Source organism: Aotus nancymaae, unplaced genomic scaffold (assembly GCF_030222135.1).
Source record: "Aotus nancymaae isolate 86718 unplaced genomic scaffold, 86718_ANA_hifiasm-v0.15.2.pri h1tg000003l, whole genome shotgun sequence".
NCBI lineage: Eukaryota > Metazoa > Chordata > Mammalia > Primates > Aotidae > Aotus > Aotus nancymaae.
This window is the reverse complement of record NW_026988414.1, coordinates 22,737,997-22,765,066: the sequence shown is the minus strand read 5'-3', so window position 1 is coordinate 22,765,066 and position 27,070 is coordinate 22,737,997. Positions and strand designations below refer to the sequence as shown.

Below are 27,070 nucleotides of genomic sequence, written 5' to 3'. Positions count from 1 at the left end.
GGCTCAAATGATCTTCCCACCTTAGCATTGTAAGTAGCTGGGACTACAGGGATACACCACAATACTCAGCTAATTTTTTATATTGCTTTTGTAGAGACAGGGTCTCCTTATGGTCTCAAACTCCTGGGCTCAAGCAATCCTCCTGCCTCTGCCTCCCAAAATGCTGAGATTACAGATATGAGCCAACACACATGGCCTCCGTATGTTATTAGTATTTTTGAAATAAAAGTTTGGTTTTCTTTTAAACATGGTAAGACAGGGTTTCACTATATTGCCTAGACTGGTCTTTAACTTATAGCCTAAGTGATCCTCTTGCCTCATCTTCCCGAGTAGCTGAGATTACAGGTGTGTACCACTGTGCCTTGCCTAGTATTTCCAAATTTATTGAACATATTGTTTATTCTGCTGAGTATTCCATGTTTTCTTGAAAATAATGTAATTTCTAATTGTTAATTAGGTCAAGTTGACTGACAGCATTTTTTGGTGTGTTTCATTTTTGGTTTTGCTTCTTTTGAGACAAGGTCTTGCTTTGTCACCCAAGCTGGAGTGCAGTGGCACAATCACAGCTCACTGCAGCTTCAACCTCCTAGGATCAAGCAATCCTCCCACCTCAGCCTCCCAAGTAGCTGGGACTACAGGCTTAAGCCACCATGCCCAACTAATTTTTTCTATTCTTTGTAGAGATAGGGTTTTGTCATGTTGCCCAGATTGGTCTTAAACTCCTGAACTCAAGGAATCCACCCACCTCAGCTTCCCAAAGTCCTGGGATTACAGGCATAAGCTACCACACCCAGTCGACTGACAGGGTTTTAAAAAGCTTCTAAATATCCTGATCATTTTCTAACTACTTATTCCCTCAATTATTGCAAGGAGTGTTGAATCCTGAACTAAAATCACAGATTTGTCTATTTCTCCTTTCAATTCTGAATGTTTGATTTCATGTATTTTAGAACTCCATTGTTAGGAGCACATACATTTATAACTGTTAACGGCAATATTAACTGTTATCCATATGAAAAGTCCTTCTTTGCCTCTAGTAATATTTCTTTTTGACAATCTATTTTGTCTGATAATATATATCAACTGCACATATTTTCTGTTGTAAGTTCGCAAGTATATGTTTCTTAATATTTCTACTATCAATCTTTCTGTGACTTTGAATTTAAAGTGTGTCTCTAACAGGTACTACTTAATTGGCATTGCTATATCCAGTCTGACAATCGCTGCTTTTTAACTGTTTAGTTGTTTCTGATGTAACCTAAGCATTGTCATGATCAGGTTTAGGTCTGCTGTTTCGCTACTTGCTTTCTATTTGTCCCATCTCTACTGTTCCTCTGTTCTTGCTGCACTCCCTTTTGTGTTCAGTCAATTTTAGTTCCCCTAAACCTTAAGCTATTTATTGCCTGCTGTTTAACTTAACTGAATCTTATCTCATCTTTTATCACAATATACTTCAAGTTAATGTTGACTTATATCCAGTAAAATATTTTAAGAACTTCATACCAGCCCTCCTCTTGGTGCTATGGTTTTATATATACATAGCTCATCTATGTATGTTATAAAGGCCACACAGTGTTTCCATTTTTCTTTAAATAGTCACATTTGTTTAAATAAATTAAAAGAAGACAGGGGAAAATACAGCCCACATATTTTCCAAGTGCTTTCATTCCTTTCTTTTGGATCCAGATTATTTCTGGAGTCATTTATCTTCACCCTGAAGGAATTCTATTAGCATTCCATATAAGTGCAGGTCTGCTAACAATAAATTCAGTATCTGTTTATCTAGAAACGTTTTCGTTTTGCCTTTATTTTGAAAGAACAGTTTCACTGACTATAAAAGTACTGTTTGACAGAGATTTTCCCCATGACTTTAAATATGTCACTCCAATGTCTTTTAGTCTTTGCTGTGTATAAGAGAATCAAGTCACTAAGTGTATTGTTCCCGTTTGTGATGTTTAATTTTTCTCTTGCTTCCTTTCAGATTTTCTTTTTATCTTTGTCTTTCAGCAGTTTGATGATGATGTATCTAGGTATGGTTCTGTGTTTGTGTATGCTTATTCTACTGAAGGTTTGTTGAACTTCTTGGATCTGTTAATGTTTTTCACTAAACATGGGAAATTTTTTAGCAGTATTTCTTCAAATAATTTTTTCTACTTTTTTCTCTTCCTCTTCTCATCTTCTGGGATGCCTACTACATGTCTGCTAGAACGTCTGCTATTGTCCCACAGGTGTCTGAGGCTCTGCTCATCTCCATTTGGACTTGACACCAAAAACACAGGCAACAAAGGCAAAAAAAGACAAATGGAACTACATTAAACCTAAACACATCTGTGCATCAAAGAACACTTCCTTCAAGAAAAGCTGCAGGTTTTTCCTGCCCATGCAAGAATGCCAGAAAAAGTATCTGTTTTCACCAGCTACAGTAGCAGCTTTTCATCAACGAATGCTCTCCTAGTTGTTGCCTACCTGGTCATTTTCTAACGCCTTTAAACGGCATTTTTAATAATTTTATGCTGTTTTATTCTTGATTTCTGTGGAAAGGAATTACCTGACACCCTCACCCTGCTATTATCCCAGGACATATTAGTAAGGTGGAGGCAAAAAGGATTTTCTGACAAACTGGATGTGGATACAAAACAAAGACAGTAGTCAAATACGATCCTGAGGCTTACCATTTGAGCAAGCAGAAGAATGGAGCTGTCCCTGAAGACTATGAGAAGAACAGACAAGCAGAGGAAGGTCTGGAATTCAGTTTCTGACACGTTACATTTGAGTTGTCTATTAAACATTCAAGTAGATACTGTCATGGAAGTTTTAGAGAATTACAGCTTTATTGGCTGGGAGAATGAATTAGATAACTAATAAGGGTCCCTCAAAAGGTCAGTTTGCATGAATTCTACACGAGAAAGAAATGGTTCAGTAATATTTGTTATCAAAGTTCAGAGAAACAAAAGCTTACTGAAGCAGAAGAATGAACAAAGAAAAAGGACTTAAAAGATATAACTGAGATGGCCAGGCAAAAGGCGCTATGCGAAGGGACAAAGAAGGAAAAGCAGAAAAGAAGTGTAGGAGAGAGGAGAAAGGAAAATGAAAGACCATACCAATGAAAGCTTTCTCTAATGAAAGAACTAGAATGGAAGGTTGCACAGTAGCATGTTTAGGCAAAATATGACAAAAACAAAACCTCTAAGCAAGTCTGCAGAGTATATGTAAGTGACTATATATAAGTAATACCCAAAGAACAGATAGGAACTATACAGAGACTGAAACAGAAGTACTAGAAGAGGAGGTTTTTAGAAGCAAATGAGAAGACAGTTTGAGGGTGTACTGAAGCTGAGACTAAGAATAGGACTTCCAAGCGAGATGCCACTTAAGAAATAATGCAATTCTTTAGCAAATTGGTTAATTAGATTATCTAACAATTATAGTTACTAACATGTCTCTATGACACTACATGTTTAAAAAAATTTGTATCCATGTTTCACATAAGCTTTACCAATTCCTTGAAGCAACATACCAAAATCTGGGTTGTGGAGTTCAATACAGTTCAATACAGATAAAATAAAAATTGAAATTTAACATAAAAGTGGGGGGCAAAAACTTGTAAGACTTGATAACTCTTAAAAAAAAATAGTGAGAGATATCACTATAAAGATAATATTTTAGGTGTGCTTTACAGAATAATTTTCATTGATGAGATTAAAATGGGAAGAGGAAATGTAAGCTGGAAGGACCTGGAAAGTGAGAAATCAAGGTGCTGTGGTATATATCAGCAGAAGAATCAATGATACAAGGAAAGAAGGTGCTAATCAGCAAATTCTGATCTAGTGAAGAGTACTAACTAGATTAGGATTCATGACTCCAGATCCTCATTCTCCTATTAAATTTTTTTTTAAAAGTGGGTTGTTCTTCAGTATCTCATTTTTTTTCATTTGTATTTACTCCCAAGGGTTTTGATGATAAAATAAAAATGCATGTAAAAGAGGTCTGAAAAGGAAACACACTAGGCAAATTCATGGCAAAATTAGTAACATACAAATCATAAATGCTTTAGCTATTATATACATACTTGTAAGTCAACATTTTCCATGCTGCTTCTATTAGCATCTTATCCAGACTACGATTCTAACAATTAAGGGTTTATTAATGAGAACAGTAATTGTTATACTCTACCTTTGCAGTCAGGAGTAGGGCTAAAAGAAGAGTTCCTATCACTAACAAAAATATGATGAAAATGCTAATTATTTTATCTAACATCTTCTCCAACCAGATGATCATCTGCATAAAAATGAAAAAGAGAATTACTTATCTTTAAAGTACTTTAAAAATATATACACTCAATTATCATAAAAACAAAACAGGATCTTCAGCATGGCAAAGCAAACTATGGCATAATAATTAAAGCAATAAAAGCTGTAAGCAACTTTAGAAACTTCACAGTACTCTTCCCTGCTGTTGTTATTACTGTCATAGCTAAGAAAAAGGCAGTCGATTACAACATAACCTATATCTATGTTCGAATTCTCAAACTGTAGGTTATATAGGTTTCAAATTGTAATTTATAACCTGCTACGTATTCCAAACAAAACATTAACAATCTATTAGCTGACCTAAAATCTCATGAAGCTGTACCATCAGTTTAGCAAATATACATGACTTTAGCAAAAGTATGCCTCTTATAATAAAGGCATGGCCTTAAAAATGCAAATAAAATTGGAGCAAATTAAAGGAGGAGCTGCATTCAAAATATTTTTTCCATTTGATATCATTATAATTACAAAAGCAGTAATTTAAAAAATCTAATGTTAAGGCAATGATAAATAACAAATTAAAAATAACAGTTGCCCGAGGAGCCAGGGGTTGCAAGGTGAATGCACAATCAAGGAAGGGCACAAAACAGGCTTCAGGTTAATTTGTTTTATTAAGCGGGTAGTCGTTGGTAGATAAATGCATATTCTTTACATCTTTTTATGTTTGAAATGTTTCATAATACGTAATAAAATGCTTTTAAAAATCTGATATTCTACTTGAAGTTTCTATTCTTCTAAAAACATAAGCTTTATGACATGATTATAATTGATACAAATTTAAAAGTCAATGTAGTAGCTGTTCCTTAATCAATAATTAAAATTGTGCTTTCCCTAAATGCTGACATTCTGTCTTGCTATATAACTTCCCTCATCTTTCACAACCACAAATAATCCTACATTTTAAACTGATGTTTTCAGAATACAAACTTGATTGCTAGAATGCCTGTCATGCAAAGCTACCACCTAACATTTCAAAACTACTTTTAACTAGATGAATAACTGCTGAAACACCACAGTGCACCCCTCAACCCCAGCATGAACAATAGCATTGCTAAATAAGTTATTCTTAATTTAAATCTGATTTATGCTTTCCAAATGGTGAATTAAACATCCAAAAATAAAGAATGTTGGTTAAAAAAACAACACAACTTCTGCAGCATTCACTTTCACTCAGTTTATAAGCTTGTGCTCCCCCGCCCCCTGCCTTAACTATTTTTCATCAAGGACACTGTCACTAAGAGATGGATGCTAAAGTGAACTCAAAGACAAAAAGTTAATTTTTAATCTTGACAATTACAGCTTCAAACAGAAGAATTAATTTTCAGTGCATGCTACCAAAGCATCAAAGACAATGCAGAGACTAAAATAAAAAAAGGAATAACAGGTTTCTAAGATATGGAAGGTCAGATGTCATATTTTGAAGTTAAATTCTAAAATCAATGAAACTGAAAACTTTCACAATCAGAAACCAAATGAAAAACTAGTTCTTGAGGCAGCTTCCTGAGGAAAGAACTAGGTTTGTATCGCTCCTCTTTGTATCTCCAAAATCTAAGTGCTTGGCCCCGTGGTAAGCATTCAATGACTATGCATTTGAATAAGCAAGCATAAATAACTTCAAAATTAAGACTGATCTGTATTCACAAATTACAATTTCTGAAAATAATGTTGGACCCTCTATTTTTTTAATCGGAAAAGTCACATCCTGAAATATATTTTTAAATGTAAATAATGCTCTATTTAGAAACATGTTTGAGTATTTTTAACATATAAAACATAGAATTTTCAAAAATATATTATGTACATTGACATTATAATATCGAATTTTTTAGTTTTCAGTTAGGGTAAAATTTTTCTATCACAAGCCATAAAGGTTGAAAAGAATTCAGAGTCACCCAAATAAAAATGTATATCTAAGGGATGACAGTGAAGGTTGGATGTTTCACTGAAACTTAAAATCAACAAAATTATTTAAGATGCTCAAAAAACAAACTAAGAAGTTGTTGTTTTCATCACATGTGGCCAGTTAAGTTAGCTGAGAACAGAACAAGAAGGGAGAAGGTAAGACAGAGGAAAGAGTGGGAAGGAGAAACAGAGACTAAGACTTACTAAAGAATAAAAGGAAACAGAGGAGGTCAAGAGAAAAAAAAATGTGGGCAGGGGGAGTTGGTACATAAAACTAAGTATCAAAAGAGGAAAAAAACCAAAGAGGATAAAAAACTTTGACAGAGGAAAAGAAGAACCAACTCCTTGAAAGACTGAATAGAACAAGATTTACGAAGAAACAGCAAAGAGAAACACAAAGAGAGGAAGCAATAGAGAAGGGGACCAAAGGCCAAAGGTGCTATCTCACCAGGCTGATCCTGTCCCATGTTCTGCTTCAGGCAAAGGAAACAAAACCACCTGCCTTTACATGAAAATTGCACAAAGTCTCTAAATTTCCCCAATGTTTCTATGCTGAAAGACTGAGAAGTGACTTTAATTTTTAAGGCTTATTTTTCTAAAAGAGAAGAGAAATAATTTTAAAATGGCAATCTGAATGTTTCAAATGTGAATGAAGGGCATGCATTTTTTAAATTTAGAGATGTCAGTACAATTATAGTTACACTAAAAGACACTCTAGAACTTCTACACTAACTGGACTTATTTATCAAGCTATTAAGAAAGTATTCCACTACTGAGTTTTTCTTCTCTTACATTATTCTGGGCCTACAAATTTTCATTTTACTTTGTTTTTAAACAAAATTCCACTTGGGTTTTAGTGCAAATAATCAATACTAAGAAATAAAACAAGGCCAGGCACAGTGGCTCACACATGCAATCCTAACACTTTGGGAGGCTGAGGGGGGCTGATCACTTGAGCTCAGGAGTTCAAGACCAGCCTGGACGACATAGCAAAACCCCATCTCTACTAAAAATACAAAAAACAACAACAAAAAAAAAAAAAAAAAAAAAAAAAAACAGGCATGGTGGTGCACACCTGTGGTCCCAGCTCCTTGGGAGGCTGAGGTGAGAGGATTGCTTCAGCCTGGGAGGTGGATGTTGTAGGGAGCTAAGATCACATCACTGCACTCCAGCCTACAATCTGTTTTAAGTTAAAAATAAACATTACAATATGTGGATAGAGCAAGATCCTGTCTCAGATTTTTTAAAAAGGCAAGAAAAGAAATAAAACAATTAACTCTTTTGAGAAATAGGTTACATTTCAATTAACCATGATGTGTGCTCTCTCATCCTCTCTTCTCTTGAATCGGCTTCCTAATTCACTCCACTTGAAACTTTTACATAACAAAATTACCCAGTGCTGCAATTTTCTGACTTTGAGATGTAAGGTAATAAAATAGTTCTCAACTTATGAATGTCCTTTCTTAAAATACACCCACTCAAAATCTCAAAGAGTTACTCTAACTTTACACCAATGCTTTATTATGTTACATGGAATCATCAAAGAAATGAAAAAAGTTACTTGATCTTAGAGATACTTTAAAAGTAACTCAATGATTCAGTTATGAATTAGGCTCATAAATTAGGTAATCTAATTCATTTAGTCCACCAAAGTTAAATCAAATTGAATCCAATGAATTGAGTTCTCCTTTCCCCCATCTCTTGAAGGCAATTTCATTTCAATATAACACAAATTGGAGAAAAGTGCAAAACCATCTACTTTGATAGCTTGAGCCCAGGAGTTCACAGTTGCAGTGAGCTATTATCATGCCACTGCACTCCAGCCTCAGCAACAGAGCAAGACCCTGCCTCTAAAAAACAATTAAAACAAATAAAATTTTTTTAGAAACCACCTTCTTTGATCAAAATTTTAAAACATGACTTATATTTGTACATCATTTGCCAGGATTGAACTCACTTGCCCATACTAGTTTTATAGGGGAGATATACACAACCATGTGAGAGTGTGGGGTGTTTATTTTACACAAGGTTTCTTTTTAGGCAGTCTCCCCTCTCCTCCATTTCAACAGAAAAAAATGAAATCCTAATCCTATTCAGAAGTCTCATTTTGATCTATTTTCAAGAAGTACCACATCTTTCTTAAGGCCTGATATAATATTTCCAAGGAACACTAACATATATAGTTTTATGATGTTTAAACACAACATATATAAATGATGTCATCACTTGTTATCTGTCCTAGAGATTCATTGAAATTATTATTACTATTTTTTTTAAAGAAACAGGGTCTTGCTGTCACCCAGGCTGGAATGCAATGTACAATCACTGCTTACTACAACCTTGAATTCCTGGGCTCAAACAATCCTCCTGCCTTAGCCTACTGGGCAGTTAGGACTACAAGTGTGTGCCACCATGCCTGGTAATTTGATTCATTACAATTAATTCAAACATTACAACATGTGGACTATATGTCAAGGTTCAGCATTCCTAATATGTCTGGATTAGCCTTTATTAAATTTATTAAAAGTATACCTATTATAATTTCATGCCAATCATGTAAAGCATTTACCACAGACACAACCTCATACCTCGGAGAAAACATAAAATTTGATGTCACAGGTGATGACTATAATCTGTTTTAAGTTAAAAATAAATCTTGAAATACTATTTAAAAAAAGATAATATATAAAATTATTAGCCAATGAAACCATACAAATATTTCACAGATTTGTCTTTTTAAAAACTTCCTGTGCCATTTATTTTAAAAAGTAGCAAACAGAGAGTTCTCTCTTACCCTTACAGTAACCATTGCCTAATGTGCTTTCACACATAAAAGGAGACTAGAATATCAGGCTAAGCCACATTTACAGAACTTAAAGGAATGAAAATCATTTACAGTAGACAAAAGGACTATGAGACAGAACTTCTTACAAACACTTGAGCAAGAAGATACCATCCATATCCTACACAGCCTTTGCTGAGTTTTCAGCAAATTATACTGTGATAGTAGTATTCATGCTCCATGACCTTCCATAGCTTATAATTAAAACTTTGAAAACAGAAACTTAGTTTGACACCTGGACAGAAACATAGAGTGAGAAAGGTGATACAGGGGCTGTTACAGAATTCAACGGTAAAAATCAACATCTGGGTGTTCATTTACCTTCTTATTTAGCCAGTGCCAGAGCTTGAGGATATGGGGTAAGGTGAGAAAGAGAAGATAAGAACAGTGGAATATCATTAGAGAATGCAATCATAGTATGAAAAGAAATGAAAAGGAAAGCATGAGAAGGAAACTTCCCCAGAGAAATGAAAAACTAGGGGTGGAAAAACTGTAATACATCAAAGTTTTAAAATCAAGAGAATGTAGTATTCCTTTAAGATATACAACAATTGAAATGATGATAACTGCACCTTTGTTGGGAATCCAACAATTAAAAATACATAAAACCCCCTGGCATGCTCGTAGGCTTAGAGTCTTCACGCCTTTGCACTGCTCCATCTGTTTGCCCTTCTGGTCATGTCTACCTAAGAAACTCCCGCCCGTGCTTCAAACTTACTCCAGTATCATTTCCTCTGCTCTCCTTCCCTTTCTCATGACCCTATCAACAGTGAGTCATTTCCTATTCAGTGCTGCCACTGTATCCAATACACATTTTCCTACACAAATTCCTAACACTTACACAGAGCTTACCACGTACCAGGCATTGATCTAGGGATTGTACAAATATTACCTCATTTAATCCTTACCACCATTCTACGAGGTAGGTGCTACTGTACCCATTTTACTAGTATGGAAACAAGGCCCAGAAAGGTTAAGGAACTTTATGGATGCATACTCCATGCTCTTTAACCACTAAGGCTCCAAATCTAACCACCATCTCTGAATATTTATGAATTGCTATCTTTCCCCAATATACAAGGCTTCTGTATCTGGTTTTCTATGACTCATCTGATTTTCTGTAGGACTTAATACAGTATCTGACATATGGGAATTACCACAAAAATATTCACTAAACTGAGCCACTACCTAGCTACATAATTTTAGGCAAATCACTTAACCTCTTTGGATTTCAATTTAGTCCTAATATAATGAGGGATTTAAATCATAATATCCAAATCATAAGATCCATTTCTTCCACTTTTATGAGGAAAATATACTTACACAAGCCTTATTTAAAGTAAACCCATCTTATCCTTATGTAAACCATAATTCTAAACATTAAAACTTTCATCATAGAATTAGATATTAAATGTGTTATCAACAATTACAATATAAACACCATGGAATGGAAGATTTCAAACCATGAAATACATTAACTCCGTTAAGACAGCCCAAGTCCTTAAAATACAATACCTTGCTATCAACTTTTAACAAGAATTTTCCAAGCCCAACAATGGGCCAAGGTGCGAGAGCTCCCTGACGCTCCTTCAGGAAGCTTTCTATAATACCCCACCACACGTGGTAGCGTTTCTCCAGGAAGTCCACAACTCCAAAGTGAATAACAAGCTTTTTCAGTATCCAGACTAAAAGAAGATAAAAAAAATACATATATATATATAAAATGTAGATTAAAAGTTAAAACATGAAAAGTTTCCTTAATTTCACAAGAACTTTCTAAAACAGCAAAGCTAGTATTAAAATAAAGATCAATGTTAAAAAGTAAGGTGGGATTCAAAGTATGCCAAAGAGATGGAATTGGACCAAGTAACTTTTCAAACCATCTCACCTGCCTATATATATTATCTTCTCCGCAAAGTCTAAACCCCTGAAGGAGTCAGGGATTATTTTACAGCCCATATAAACATAAGATACTCTTATCGTGAAGATTTCAGTGACTACAATTCTGGCCCCTCAGATACTCCCCCTTCCTAAGTAAAGAATACAAACAACTGACACTTCCTCATCTCCTTGGCTTTTACTGATGCCCTTGTCAAATGTTCTTCTTTTCCTTAGGTGTTTGTTATTTAGTGACCAGAAAAGTATAAGGTACTCCATATGCATCATGATTTTGTACCAATGCAGGGTATTGTTGTTCCTGATTCCCCATTTGATGCTGATCTCAACATCTGAACAGATGCCAGGGTTCAGATGTTGAGAGCAGCATCAAATGGGGAATCAGTACACTGAGTACTAGCAGGGCTGCTACAAACAGCCCAAGGCTGTGCACTGCAACTTCAGTGGGGACCACTCTCAGACCACACTGTCTCCTCCTGGAGTTGGACAGTGCAGTGGCCCTTCAAGCAGAGGTCGAGCTTCCTGTTAGAAGCCAACTAAGAAGGTGGTAGGGCAAGAAGGAAATGTTATTCAACTGTGAGTCTTGCCTTGAAGTTTGGACCCTGGATCTCAATCACTAGATAATTTGCCTGCCTCTAGAGATTTCTGTTATTAGCTCTGGCCTTACAAGCTAAAGGTACACAATTTGCTATATTGAACTATGAGTTCAGTGTTACACACCAGTTCAACAATTCCTTCCTTATCATTTTTAAATCCCTAGAAAGGCCCTAGAAGATATTCTACAGTTTCAGTAAGTCCAGGGTAATTACAAGCTGTAGAAAAGCCTTTAGGGGGCCACCTTTTCACAGCCTGCTCTCCCAAGATCATGTCAAATTCCTATGATGACCAGGTTAAGCTATGACTAAAATAAATGAAATTCCTGCTAACAAACTTCAAGGAAAAGAGAGTTGCAACACCATTTCACATGGTTTGCCACCATAATGCAATCATCTGGAAAAATCAAAAAAGTATGGAATAAGCCAGTAGAGCAATTTAAACTGTTTTACTCAGTTTAACAGAAAGCATGACCATAGAATCTGCTCTGTGACTTGCTTAATTAAAACTGTATCTTGTTACAACTGCCTAACAGAAGTTCTGTTTGAGGACACAAGAAGCAGATACAGGCAGGGCACAGTGGCTCACACCTACAATCCCAGCACTTTGGGAAGCTGAGGTGGGAGGATTGCTTGAGTGAGCCTGGGAGATCGACACATGAGTTAGCCATATTTGTGCCACTGCACTCCAGCCTGGGTGATAAAGTGACACCCTGTCTCCAAAAAAAAAAAAACAAGATACAATCATTTATATTGTATACTCCCTGAGGACATGCACCACTATAGCATGCTCTGGTCATAGTAAGTGTTAAAAAAAAAATGCCTATTTAATTAACTATCCAATGTAGTGAGGAAAAATAAAAATGAGTGATGAAAACTAATGATCTAGAAGGTAAATGGGACAATAAGTTTAGACTTGTAAACTGTGGTGGAGAACAGCTTCCAAAAATCAGATTACATTTTAATCAACAGTGAAAAACCTTGACATAGGAAATGAGGGGTAATCAATGCAGGAGGTACCTGGATGGCAAAATCCACAGCCGCCACTAAGGACATAATAAGTTTGGCACAGAATATGGCTGCCATAAGAAGAAAGCCCAGTAATCAGGAAAAGTATTAGGTAAAAGATGATTCTACAACGCACCTGTCAGAGAAAAGGCTTCCTTACTTTTTCTATTCTTAGAAGAAAGACAGTTTTAGAGAATCAAAACAATAGTGGTGGGCCTCAAATTAACCACAACATTAAGATACAAAGACCTGATTTAATAGATTATGGAAAACTATGATTCCATTTTGATGTAATACATATAATACATACATATATACATGTAATTCAATTTTTCTGCCAAACAAATCACAAGACTTTGCATCCATATTATTTCTCAAACCCTACATTTCCTCTGAATTAAAAAGGCAATGTAAAATATGCTTCCCTAAGAGTAGCTCTCAAAAATCATTCAATCTCAGCTGGGCACGGTGGCTCACTCCTGTAATCCCAGCACTTTGGGAGGCAGAGGTGGGCAGATGACTTCAGGTTAGGATTTGAGACCAGCCTGGCCAACATGGTGAAACCCCGTCTCTACTAAAAATACAAAAAAATTAGCTGGGCATGGTGGCGCGTGCCTGTGATCCCAGCTACTCAGGAGGCTGAGGCAGGAGAATTGCCTGAACCCAGGAGGCGGAGGTTGCGGTGAGCCGAGATTGTGCCATTGCACTCCAGCCTGGGTAACAAGAACGAAACTCCGTCTCAAAAAAAAAAAACAAAAAAACATAAATTAGCCAGGTGTGGTGGCATGGCCCTGTAGTCCCAGCAACTCAGGAGGCTGAAGCAGGAGAATCACTTGAACCCAGGAGGTGGAGGTTGCAGTGAGCCAAGATCGTGCCACTGCAATCCAGTCCAGGTGACAGAGCAAAACTCCATCTCAAAAAAAAAAAAAAATCATTTGATCTTCAAATTTCAAAACACAGATAGTCGTTAACACTCTCCTCCACAGAATCTTGGATGGCTAACCAGTCAAATCTCTACATGGGGCTATTAATCTCAAATACCACATGAAATTTTAAGAGACTAAATACATTTTTGAGCTTAAAAGTAAAATATTAAAGATGTATCAAGGTAATACATTAACAAAATGGTGTTTGTATACTATTTAAATGCAAACATAAGATTGTTTTACTTTGCAAGACAGTAAATTTAACTCAAATATTAAAATCCAAAGTAAAAAAAAGAAGAAAACAATCTTCAAAGACGAGACGAGATCATACTTAACCAGATAACAACCTGCAATCGGCACCGGCAGCAACTGCACAATCCACAGGTTCAGCCAGATCTGCACGACGACAATGGCCCAGACCAGAGACACGAAGTAGATGTCACTAGTTTTCTTCTTTCTAAGAAACGTTCCTATTTCGGGCCTTCGTCTGCCCAGAGTGGGCGAAGGGGAAGTGGGTGAAGGGGAGGAGGGTAAAGGGGAGGTAGATAATGTTGGAGGGGATTCTTCCCTGTCCACTGCTTCTGAAAAGGGAAAGAAAAACACCACACACCCTATTAGTCCACATGAGGAAACAAGAATACAGAGCCACTTGTTAGGCCAGCCTGTTTCAGGCCTTCAAAATGTGCTGATATGGTATGATTACACTGGGTTAAAAAACACAAAAATATTTGAATCTATGTTTGCATATGCACTGAAAAACGTGGAGAATTACAATGCCAACAGTGCTTAATCTAGGAAGAATAAGTTAGTTGGTGATAGAACTGGAAGTCATTAAAACAAAATACATGACCCAAAGTAGCTGAGAATTATAATTATCCCATAAAAGTTATTCAAACTTTTTAAAGAAACAACTGCTAACATATACTAGAATTTCTATATTTAAAAATCCCTCTTAATAGAACTTTCGACTAGATGCATTTATATGTATTTCTGACACAAGAAAGCTTTTCAGTGTTCTGTCATCTAAAATGGAGCCAATTAATCTTACAAGAAGCCAGGGCTTTCAAACAGATAAAAGATATAAAAAATGAATGAGATACAAAAACAATGACAGATTTCTGGGGTAACGATTTTCAAATAAAGGAAACCATACTGGATTATTTCATATGAGGCACTGTTTTCTAACAATGCAACTACTATGTTACATTTTACTATAAGATGCTACTATTTCTATCTCGTAGTTTTAATAAGTTATACCATATATATCAGAAATCATATCTCTTAAAGTAGTATTAGTCTATATATACTATAATGATGAAAATTATTAAGATCCTAAAAATTGCATTTTGCCTTCCATTAGAAAAAAATGTTAATAACAAAGCATGTCATCATACAGATCTAGTTGAACCTGTAGATTGTTAATTACAAAAGTATCATACGTCAGAAAGTCTAGAAAAAAGAAAAGAAATAAGAACTCCCATAATCTGAACCTCACATTTTCCCCACGGTCTTTTACATAGTTGTAGCATGTTCCACTTATCCTTTCTCATTCTTTCTCTTCAGCTGAAAGTCAGCTCCACCAGAGCAAAGACCTTGTCTGTTTTGTTCTCCCTCCACTGAATTCCTGGCACATACAATAGTATCTGATATATAGGAGATGCTCACTAAATATTTGAATGAATGACTTCCCTGGGGTTTAATAATTTTCATAAGCAAATTTCACAACACACAGTAGCCCACTAAGTGCTATATCATAATTTCCTTAGGGTTTTTAATGTTAAATGTTCAGCTATGAGTAAATTTTTACTACTGAGATCACTTGCACCCTGGTAAGTCAGCTCACCTCATTAGGACCAACATTCCACCCTTAAGTTCACGGCTAAAGCCCAAGCTAGTTAACAGATGCTTTTGTTTGACTTTGCTCTGAGTATTGGTCTAATTTGGAAATTTCATGTTGGCAGGCGTGACAGATACTTGGAAGAAGAAGTCAAAAACCAAAACCTCATTTCCTCTTCACTTTGGAAACATGATTCCATATGCAAGAAAAATAAAGTGTTCCTACTATACCAAATTCCCTTCTCTTAGCTGACATTTCTAAAGTCAGTTCTTCAAGGAGAATTCATTCTAAATATTCCCTAACTCCAAATACCTCTGGCACTAATGGACCTCTCAGCACAGACTGAGGTGGCCTTTTACATTCCTGAACTCTGCAGAAGTACAGCATGACTCTACAGCTGGTATAAATCAAATCTACATACTGGACTCCTCAGGAGCCTACAACTCCCAAAGCCAGGCCACATGAGACAATGAATCCAAAACAACCAGGGAGGTCTGTTTTAGGGGTCAATATATTAACACATGAAACATGCAAACTTTTAGAGAAAGAATGCAAAAGAAATGGATGAGTGCAAGATAGAAAATAAAAGTCCCCCCCAAAAAAAAGGTTGGAGAAAGGGAACAAGAGAAAAAGCAAGAGGAAGAGGCAGAGCAAAATAAAATCATGGAGAAGAACTGACAGTTGTAGAAGAAAGAAATGGATAATAAGAAGTCAAGATAAGATATGCATAAAGTGGGAGGAAATGTGGGAAAGGTAAAGGAGACTGAGAAAAGGAAAGTAAAGGAAAAAAAGCAATGAAGAACAAAAGAAAAATGAGAAAAGCCTTTTTTAAAAAGGAAAGAACAAAGAATCAAGATAAGACACTCAAGAAGGTAAATAATGATATGTATTTAAAAAGTGATATGAGAACAAAGATGAGAGCAAAAAGGGTATAAAAATAGGAACCAAAAAGAATACATGAAGGATCAGCAGAAGTAGCATTTTGTGATGCTAGTGTCCTAAATTTTACATTCTATTGACATTTTATTTTCCAGAATAACCTTGAATGTCACCAGAACATCAGTCACCTGCAGGCTGAGTGGAGGGCTGGTCTTCACTGCTTGATTCATACCCTGTGATAGAGATGGCCAAGTTTGCCAGAGTAGAAGCTGCCATGGAGATAACCTGCCCTGGTAACTCTGCCCCTGTAAAAGAAGCATCCATTTTCAAAACTTCTTAATGTAAGAAATAATGGCTGCAAATTTAAATACAGTCCAAAGTTTTCAACGACAACAAAACAAAATGGTTAATACTGACCCACTGAATCAGTGGTTCTTCAAGGAAGAATGCTTAACAATAGACATGAAAGTGTGCTAAAAAAGTAAATTCCTGGACTCTCTGAATACCCTTCCCCTTTGGGAACTTCATGCTGCTGGATGTGGCAGATACTGCACATGTAAATTTGGAGTGCCACACTTAACATTTGTTAACAAGTTGACTTTAATGCTTACTTCTACTGAAAAACACTGGCCACATCGAGTCTGTGAGCTCCCTGATCTGACTGTATTAGGCTTGTTGTATGACTAGGTCTCACCTTAGTATGAGACAGTCCACATTTGTTGATCAGAATAACAACATTCCACAAACGAGTATGCGAATGTATGGGTATTATGCAAAACCACATAGATCTATAAATTACAAAACTCAGTACAGGCAAAATCCACCACTTGAAAATCTAAAGGAACATCATGACCTCATGACCTTGTTTCATGTTATATATTTCCATGTTAAATTCCTAACAGGTAGTACCAAGCTCAATCATTTGCACTAAATCCAAGTAAAACATTCACTGGCAAAGGAGGCCTGTCAACCTTTAATCTTCTATAACAGACAAGGAAGACTAGCTCACACAGCATCAGGTTCTAGAACACTTTCTTGCATATTAGACTGGAGAGCTAAAAAACTGTATTTCTTGGATTCCCTTGCAACTAAGGTCTCACATGTGACATGGTTTCTACCAAGTAGGTACACCTGTTCAAGACTTGAGAGCCTGAAGTGGCACCCTGTAATCTGGAAGCCACACAGCTCTCATGTCAAACTCAGTCGATCAGGAAGACATATGGTTTTTCCACAGCAACTCAGCAGAAGTTCCAATGATTCTGATGTCTGGTCTCTAACTTCACGGCGGGCAGCAGCAGCCATGGCCCTCTGCCCAAACAGTCCTTCAGTGTCACTGAGCATTTCTTCTGACTGCATTGCTTCCACCTCTGTTAGATTCCAAGATCAGTTGTCTGGTCTTTCCAGAAATTCTATGTGCAAAAATTGTAAATGCTAACCAATACTTCCTACTATTTAAACTACCTGGAGTAGATTCTATTGTCCACAAGTAAGAACAGTGGCAATTCCTAGTCTCCAAGTCATACACCCACATTCATACAACTGAGACAATACTTTTGGTAGGCCAAGACCGGTATGGCAACACAGGATTCTGCCACACCAATGAAAAGAGCCATGACCCTTCAGAAGGCCGATGAATTTAAGCTCCAAATTAACTCTACATACTCAAATATCCAAGGCTGGCCCTCTCCCAGAAAGCAGTAAGCCAGAGCCTGAGGTGGCTCTTTGGTAGATTTAGACATCAGGATAAGAGTACTAACCTCGCTCAATCATACCCTGTCCCTCCTCTAATACTAATAAATGCTCCTGTGACCTGAAAGAGTTTGGTTTTAGATATGATATCATATCTCTCAATATGAGAGAAATTCAAACTCATGGTCTGAAAGGAAAGCATAAGTTAGATTTCTGGATTAGGACCTTATTCTCCTGGCCTGTGTATCCAGAGTGCTTCTGAAATGCTAATAAGACAACAAAGGCTTAGAAAGAAAAACAGTTTCTTTCATGTCTTACATGTACTATGTGCTGGGGATAAAGACACAGACCCTGCCCCAGGGAATCCTGTAAAAGATATGAATTAAAGAACCACACAAATAAACGTCTGTATACAAATTAGGGTTGCTATTAAAAAAAAAACAACCTGGTATCTTGTGACATCCTAACAACATGCTGGGCAAAAGGAAAGCTGTGAGAAGAACCTAGCATGCTAAAGAGAGTGAAAGAAGGTCAGTGTGTCTGGAGGACAGACAAGTAAGAAACTGGTATCAAATAAACAAGGCTGGAGACGTAAGCCAGATGATACAGATGAAAGAAGACCATACGAAGGACTTTAGTTTTTATTCTAAGAGGAAGAAGAAAGCACTGAAAACTTTCAAACAGGATAGTAGTCTTTTTCACTGACATTTTATTGAGATAAAAGTATACTCATATGCAGTTGTAAGAAATAATCCCAGTGTACCACCATTTGTCCAGTTTCCCCTGACACAAGATACAGAACAGCGTCATCATTACAAGGATCGCTCATATTAACCTTTTATAACCACATTCAACTGCCTCCCACCCCTCCCACAACTCTGTAAATAAATAATCCATTTGAGATATAAGAAGATCATTCTTGCTTGTCTGAAGAAAGACTAGAGGGGATCTATAATGCGTACAGGGAGATAAGTTGTTGCAGTACACAGGCAAGACGTGATGCCAGCATGGTCTACAGTCCTAACAGGGGAGACAGGGAAACTCGACTGCATTAAAGAGACATGGTAGAGTCAAAGCGGACCATACTTGGTGAGGAAGCAATAAACGGAATCAAAGAGACAAAGGTTTCCAAGTTTACAGACTGTGGTTAGATAGAGAAAATGTAGCAGAACTGGATGAAGATTCTTGACATGTTAGAGCTCTTTTTAGACTTCCAGACAGAGGTTCCACAAACACACTGAGCGCAGTGGCTCATGCCTGTAATCCCAGCACTTTGGAAGGTGGAGGAGGATGGATAACCTGAGGTCAGGAGTTTGAGACCAGCCTGGCCAACAAGGCAAAATCTCGTCTCTACTAAAAATACAAAAATTTGCTGGGCAGTGGTGGGTGCCTGTAATCCCAGCTAGTCAAGAGGCTGAAGGCAGGAGAATCACTTAAACACAGGAGGTAGAGGTTGCAGTGAGCTGAGATTGCACCATTGAGCCGAGATCTCGCCATTGAGCTAAGATCACACCACTGCACTCCTGCCTAGGTGACAGAGTAAGACTTCGACTCAAAAAAAATAAGTTACACAAATAAACTGACTTACACTAGAGATGGGGCATGACTTAGGTTTGCAACAGTACACCCAGGGAGAATCTCTTAGACTCCATTCAAGAGCAAAGTTTGGGAACAGCTAATGGCCTGGGATAGTACAGAAGAAAAAGGAAAAATGAAAACGAAGATCTTTGGGTCAAAAAATTAAGAATTCTCTCTCACATAAGACTAGTCAAGCGTCTTGAATTACTAAACTGGCCTCTTCAAAAGTAATTTAATTAAGTGGTCACTCAACTTGAGACATTGTGAGTAAAGTAAGTCCCTTGATGGTTTTTGCAAAATAACAAGATCATCTGAAAGCTCTTCAAATAATGGACTTTCAGTTCAGCTGCATTTTAACTTAACATTTCTAAATACTTTCTGAGCATTCATTAACCAAATAGGTGACTAGGCTATATGCTGAGATAACAGACTAAGACCCTGGTCTTAAATTCAATCTGATACTCAAGAGCTAATGTAAAGTAAGTATAGACTGTTAGGGGAGCAGCGTGGGAATCAAATCCATGCAGGGAGGTCTGGGGAGGAGTTCCAAAGGAGTTGTCTGACAAGAATATTAAAAGATGCCATCCTTTAAATCCATTTAAACAAAAGTGAGCTAGATAAAGACAGAACAGTTCTGTCCTGGGGAGGAAGCTCCTAAGAGACTGGTATCTTAGAGAGCAGGGGTAGAAAAGTGTTTCAGGAAGACAAAAAAGCAAGTGTGAAGACACAAAGGCAATAAAAAGCAGAATGTCCTCTTCAAAGAACTCTAGGAAGTTCAATATGGCTGGAAGATAGCGTGAATGAGAAGAGGAGAGTGGCACAAGACGTACGCAGAGTGAGGCAGGGACCTGGGCATAGAAGGTTTCATATTTACTATGAGGAGGCAGCACAATTCAGTGGGAAGCACAGGTGAGGAAAGAAGACTCCCCAGGTTCAAATCCCAGGTCTATTCTTCCTACTTGGATGGCCATGGACAAGTTACTTAACATCAAGATGTCCTAGTCTCCTCATGTATAAAATGAGGCTTACATAAATTCATGTGAGAATAAAGTGAAACAATACATATAAAATGCTGGCCAGGCACAGTGGCTCACACCTGTAATCACAGCACTTTGGGAAGCCAAGGAGGGTATATCACGTGACGCCAGGAGTTCCAGACCAGGCTGGCCAACATAGTGAAACCCCATCTTTACTAAAAATACAAAAAAATTAGCCGGGTGTGGTGGTGCACACCTGTAATCCCAGCTATTTGGGAGGCTGAGGCAGGAGAATCACTTAAACCTGGGAGATGGAGGCTTCAGTGGGCCAAGATGGCACCACCGCACTCCAGCCTGGGCAACAGAGCGAGACTCTGTCTCGAAAAATAAACAAATAAATAAATAAAATGCTCAGAACAATGCTGGGTATATAGAAGTACTCAATAAATGTTAGCTATCATCATCATCATCAATATCAATCTACTGGCTTTGATAGTATAAACTAGAAGCAGAAGCCACTAACACTTCTGTACCTCTCCTCCTTTTTCTACTATATATTATAGCCATCTATCTTCCCTTAGTAGACATTTTTAGATCTCCCCACAGAGCTAAGCAAAATACTTTGCATCTACAGAGTAGGCACTGAAAGATTCGAGAAAAAGCTAAAAACCAATCAATTAAATCTTCAAAACTGTGGCTCAAGGGATAACTCCAATTTGCTGATGGCACTAAAAATATGCAGTAAATATGCAATAAAGCTTAGCTACATCAATGGAAACTGCAATATTTTTCTAGTTAATACACAAATGACTCAGCAAATTTTTCGAGCACCTCAAACTTCACAAAAGCATAAAAGGAGTAACACACAGAGAAAATCAACAAAGTATTTGAAAATCATGGATATAAGACTTAGAAAACTACTTTTATCCAGCAGATCTATATTTTAATTACTTCTGTCTTAGTGATACCCTTCAGCACTTCAAAAACCACAAGGAATTGGCCTGGAATCAGAGTCCAAAAAAAAACCCAAAAACAACAGTCCAGGCAGCGAGATGATAAACGGAACAGAAGAATGCCAGGACTGAGAATCTTGGCCAAGTCATGGTATTAGAATGGTATTAGATTAAAAAGCCACAGCTAAAAATAGGCACATCAACAAGGGAACATAATCTTGGGACTCAAAGACTAAAAAAAAACGAAATAGCATCCAAGGTTTCAGGTATCAATCTACCTAGAGACAGGGCCAGCATTAAGAAGAAGCCAAATAACAGGGATCTACACAAATCCAAACAAGCATGCTACTGACATTAGCAGCCTAGCACTAGGGGACAGAAACTCAGAGTCCGGCACACAAGAAAGAGACCACAGGTGAGATAATATCTGTTAATACAACAACTCAACAATGAGCAGACTAACTTTTTAAATAATCATGGGTAAATATACTTTGAATCCAGTACAAATAAGGAGATACTTCTTGATCTACTCCATTCTTTTTCACAGGGATAGCAGCAGTTGCCAGAAATACACCAAACATGCTTACTGGAAGGAGGTACTGCACACCAAATAAAACCTCCCTAGCCTGCAACGTTCCCTTTGAAGAAGGCTTCTGTTTCCATTACTAATGTGGAAAATACAACTGCCTCTCAATGGCTTCTAGTATCATGTCACAAGGGCCTGGAGATGGACCAGCAGAATTTTCTTTAGGCCTATTTAACTTAGTTATCAGAACTGAGGAATGGAAGAGGAGTAGTAAAAAATTTAGTTTGCTCCCTTTTTCCAATTTGGTCCTGACTAAACCAAACTTGTTCATTCATATTTCATTCTATCCCAAAACGAGTAAGGCAACTATAAGGATTCTTCTCTGCAGAGACATGTCTAGTCATTTACAAACAATTACCAATGTCAGGAGAAACAGCACTCAGTTGTACTTGCTGGTACTTCTCAGGCTGGGTATCCCAGCTATTATATATATATCTGATGCTTGTTTCACTAACTTTTGAAGAAATTTCCTATACTCAGAGAAAATGGCTCTCTGAGCCTAAGTTTCTTCACTTGTAAAATAAGTATAACACCAATCTCACTAGACTGCTTTAAATAAATTAAGAACATTTTTAAATAGTCTAACACAGCCTTGCTTACAGGAGATAACAATGCTAGTGTCTCTCTTTCCTCGGATGCCAAGGAAACATACTGAAGGTGGATTCCAGGTGCTACAGTTCGATTGTTTGTCCTTCAAAACTTATGTTAAATTTAATTGCCATTAGCACAGTATTAACAGGTGGGACCTTTAAGAGGTGTTTAGGCCATCAGGGCTCAGCTTCATGGGTAGGATTAATGTCATTATGAAAGGGTGAAGTTAGCCCCAGCCCTCTCTTGCTCACCCTTTTATCATGTGATGACACAGCAACAAGATCCTCACCAGATGCCAGCACCTTGACATTGGACTTCTCAGACTCCAGAACTGTGAGCCAATACATTTCTGTTCATTGTAAGTTACCCAGTATGTGTTACTCTATCATAGCAGCACAAAACAGACTAAGACATAAGGTTTCTATTAAATACAGTTTCTGGGATCCAAGAGGCAAGGGAGCTAGGTCAAGTTGTTTTAAGTCAACAGGGCCAATGTGGAAAACTGAAGGAGCAATCAATTACAACTGATGTGAGAAGGATGAGTAGTCAATACTTTTTCAGGATTATTGACACTTATTCAAAGAGCCTGGGGAGAGGAAAGAACATTGAGCTTAGGGCAAGAATCTACGTTTATTTATTATTATATTATTATTACTTTTAAGTCAGGGTCTCGCCTCTGTAGCCCAGGCTGGAGTACAGTGGCATGATTACTACTCACTGCAGCCTTGACCTCCTGGGCTCAAACAAATCCTCTAGCTTCAGCCCTCCCAGTAGCTGGGAATACAGATGCACACTACCACATCCAGCTAATTTTTAATTTTTTGTGGGGTTTTTTTTTTTTGTAGACACAGACACAGGGTCTCACTATCTTGCCCAGGCTGGTCTTGAACTCCTGCACTCAGGCAATCCTCCTGCCTTGGCCTCATAAAATGATGGAATTATAGCATGAGCCATCATGCCTGGCCAAAGACCTAAGTTTAAATCTTAGCTCCACTAGTCATCTGTGTGACTGCAGGCTGGTCAGTTAATCTCTAGAACTAAATATCCTCATCTGTAAATGAAGCTACCACTTATTTTACAAAGGTTTATTAGTTTGGGTTCTGTTTTGTTTGCCTGTGGACTTGATAGCACATTTTAAAACAGTTAAAAGTTCTTGCCTCCTGACAGGCACTTAAATATTTTTCCCTTATATTATTTATCTTGAGCTTTTGGGAAATACTATGTTAGAACTTCTCAAATCTAAGAGAAAACCACCGACTAAGTCCCTTGGGTTCAGAAGGAACCACTGAAACTAACTCAGCAATGATCCACAAGAAGAGTTTTCTGAGGCTGAGGTGGGAGCATTGCTTGAGCCCAGGAGTTCAAGGCTGCAGTGAGCTATGATCACACGCCACTGCACTCCAGCCTGGGCAATAGGGCGAGTCGCAAGTCTCTAAAAACAAAATAAAATAAGAATAACAAATAAATAAAGAGAAGAATATTCTGGGTCCAGGAACCAAATTCATACTTTGAATTCTGATGAAATCCAGTACTAATTCTGTAAGTCTAGTGAACCACAGATCATAAAAGTTTCTACAGCACAAAACCTTCGAAGCTCAGAAGACAGAGAGAAAGATACCTACATGAATGACTGGAAAACAAGAGCAAGTGCTACAAAGGGACACTGGAAATGACAAGGAAAGAGCCGATGCACACATTTCATGGCAGTATATTAAAGCATTCCTGTACCTACCTATATTACAGTGACATCTATAGCAGGAAACTTTAATAGAAGAGAAGGGCTGTCCCATTACACACCAGATGGTTTGAGTTCTGATTCTTAAACAACGTTCTTAGGGGCAAGAAGAAAAAAATACTCAAATTTAGAAAAAAAAAACTTGGAAGATTTATTTTATGATGAGGATTATTTAGAAATCCAGAAAATGATTCAAGATCAATAACCTATCTTGAAGCAGACTGAAATGAGAGAAAAAAACAAAAACAAAAACAAGATTTCCAAATCTGTCCTCAACATTTATTCTGTGTGTCTGTGATTTCCTTCCTTGTCATAGCCTGTAATACAAATAACGGCAATCTGGCATACATATCAATACATCACTATTCTAAGTTTATGGGTGGTAATCATAACCGACCATGGTCTCCTTTTTCCCCTTGCTCAAAACTTGGTCTTAGAAGTCTCATCCTTACAGTTTTCTGGCTGCCATCATCGGATGACTAGAATTTACACTGTGGAGAAAACCCAACTGCAACCTTTGTTTTAGACCTGCATTACTTATATTCTTAACAAGCTACTTACTTAGCCCTGGACAAAAGCAGTCTAAAAGGGAAACCATTCTGGGGTAAGGGGTAAAGCGTAATCAGAGCTGTCAGAATCACTTGCTATTAGGTGAAAGAAAACAAAGGAGATAAAACTAACCAGAGAAATAAGTGGAAACTGCCGAGCTTTCTACAGCAATTGCCAAAACAGGAAATTTACTTCCACTAGTCAGATATATAACCACAGAGTAACAAATTATAATCAGGAAGACAGACTGAACAAAGAAAACTTAAGACTCCAAAATATAAAATAAAATAAAATAAAATAAAATCTTCCCTATTTTCCACTGTCAGAGAAATATGTAATTAAAGTTACTTTGTTTCAGGTATTTTAAAATTCTAAACATATATTTATGAATAAAAATATGGCTTACAATTGTTAGATATTACTCATTTATCAAATAAAGAGCAAATTAATTTTTTAAAAATTTTACAAGATATATGTACAAATACAACAGAGTGCCACAAACAGTCTCATGATTAGAATAATATGAAGATCTTAAAAATAATTTAGGCTGGGCATGGTGGCTCACGCCTGTAATCCCAGCACTTTGGGAGGCTAAGGCAGGCAGACCACCTGAGATCAGGAGTTCAAGACCAGCCTGGCCAACATGGTGAAATCCTGTCTCTATTAAAAATATAAAAATTAGCTGGGCATGTTGGCATGCGCCTGTAGTCCTAGCTACTCAGAAGCCTGAGGCAGGAGAATCACTCAAGCCTGGGAAATGGAGGTTGCAGTGAGCTGAGATTACACCACTGCACTCCAGGTTGCCAACAGAGTGAGACTCTGTCTCAAAAAAATAAAATATATCCTGACACCCTCCCCACTTACAGCTCATTAGAGACCTGTACCTTTAACAAACTGTTTCCAGATATAAATCACTCACGGCCAGGGTACCTCAAAAAAATCTTTAAAAGTACATGGTCTATTCAACTTTGTACTAGAAATTCCAACCAGAGCAATCGGGCAAGAAAAATAAATTACAGGCATGCAAATTAGAAAGGATGAAGTGAAACGATCCCTATTACAGATGACAGATCTTATATATACAAAATCCTAAAGAATATACCAAAGAAACTACTGAAGCTAATAATTTCAGCAAAGCTACAGGATACAAGATCAACAAGCAAAAAATCTGTTGTATTTCTATCCAGCAGCAATAAACCATCCAAAAAGAAAACTAAGAAAACAATTCCACATATGAGAGTATCAAAAAGAATAATGAATAAATTAAAGGTGCAAGACATATACAAAGAAAACTACAAAACACTGCTGATTCCCATGTTTGTTGCAGCACTGTTCACAACAGCCAAAATTTGGAAGAAACCTAAGTGCCCAGCAACAGATAAATGGATAAAGAACATGTGGTATTTATACACAATGGAGTACTATTTAGGCATAAAAAATAATGAGACCCTGTCTTTTGCAACAACATGGATGGAACTGGAGGCCATATAAGCTAAGTGAAATAAACTAGGCATAGAAAGACAAACATCTCACATTCTCACTTATTTGTGGGATCTAAAAATCAAATCAATTGAACTCATAGAGATAGAGAGCAGAAAGATAGTTACTAGAGGCTGGGAAGGATAGTGATAGGGTAGCGGAAAGCTGGAGGTAGTTATTAATAGGTACCAAAAAACTAAAAAGAATGGACCAGGTACAAGTAGCTCACGCCTGTAATCCCAGCACTTTGGGAGGCCGAGGCAGGTGGACCACTTGAGATCAGGAGTTCAAGACCAGCCTGGCCAACATGGTGAAACTCTGTCTCTACAACAATACAAGTATTAGCTGGCCATGATGGCAGGTGCCTGCAATCCCAGCTACTCGGGAAGCTGAGGCAGGAGAATCACTTGAACACGGGAGACAGAGGTTGCAGTGAGCTGAGATCACGCCATTGCACTCCAGCCTGGGCAAGAAAACATCTCAAAAAATAATAAAATAAAAAGAATAAGACCTAGTATTTGATAGCACAACAAGGTGACCACAGTCAGTAATTTATTTGTATATGTTTAAATAACTGAGAGTATAATTGGTTTATAACAAAGGATAAATACTTGTGGGGATGTATCCCCATTTTACATGATGTGATTATTACACATTACATGCCTGTGTCAAAACATCTCAAGTACCCCATTAATATATACACCCACTATGTAGCCACAAAAATTTAAATTTAAAATTTA

The 27,070-nt window shown here is 37.3% G+C and overlaps 1 protein-coding gene across 1 annotated transcript in view; it reads right to left on the bottom strand.

The window, feature by feature from the left end:
• TMEM245 (transmembrane protein 245) overlaps nucleotides 1-27,070 on the bottom strand; it is a 104,578-nt gene that overhangs the window by 62,784 nt on the left and 14,724 nt on the right. Inside the window, exons 4-8 of the mRNA XM_012439043.2 lie at nucleotides 16,382-16,498; nucleotides 13,825-14,058; nucleotides 10,570-10,739; nucleotides 9,376-9,399; nucleotides 4,174-4,278 (exon numbers count right to left, since the gene is read on the bottom strand). Coding sequence (XP_012294466.1) covers nucleotides 4,174-4,278; nucleotides 9,376-9,399; nucleotides 10,570-10,739; nucleotides 13,825-14,058; nucleotides 16,382-16,498 — 650 coding nt within the window. The remainder of the gene's footprint in view (nucleotides 1-4,173; nucleotides 4,279-9,375; nucleotides 9,400-10,569; nucleotides 10,740-13,824; nucleotides 14,059-16,381; nucleotides 16,499-27,070) is intronic.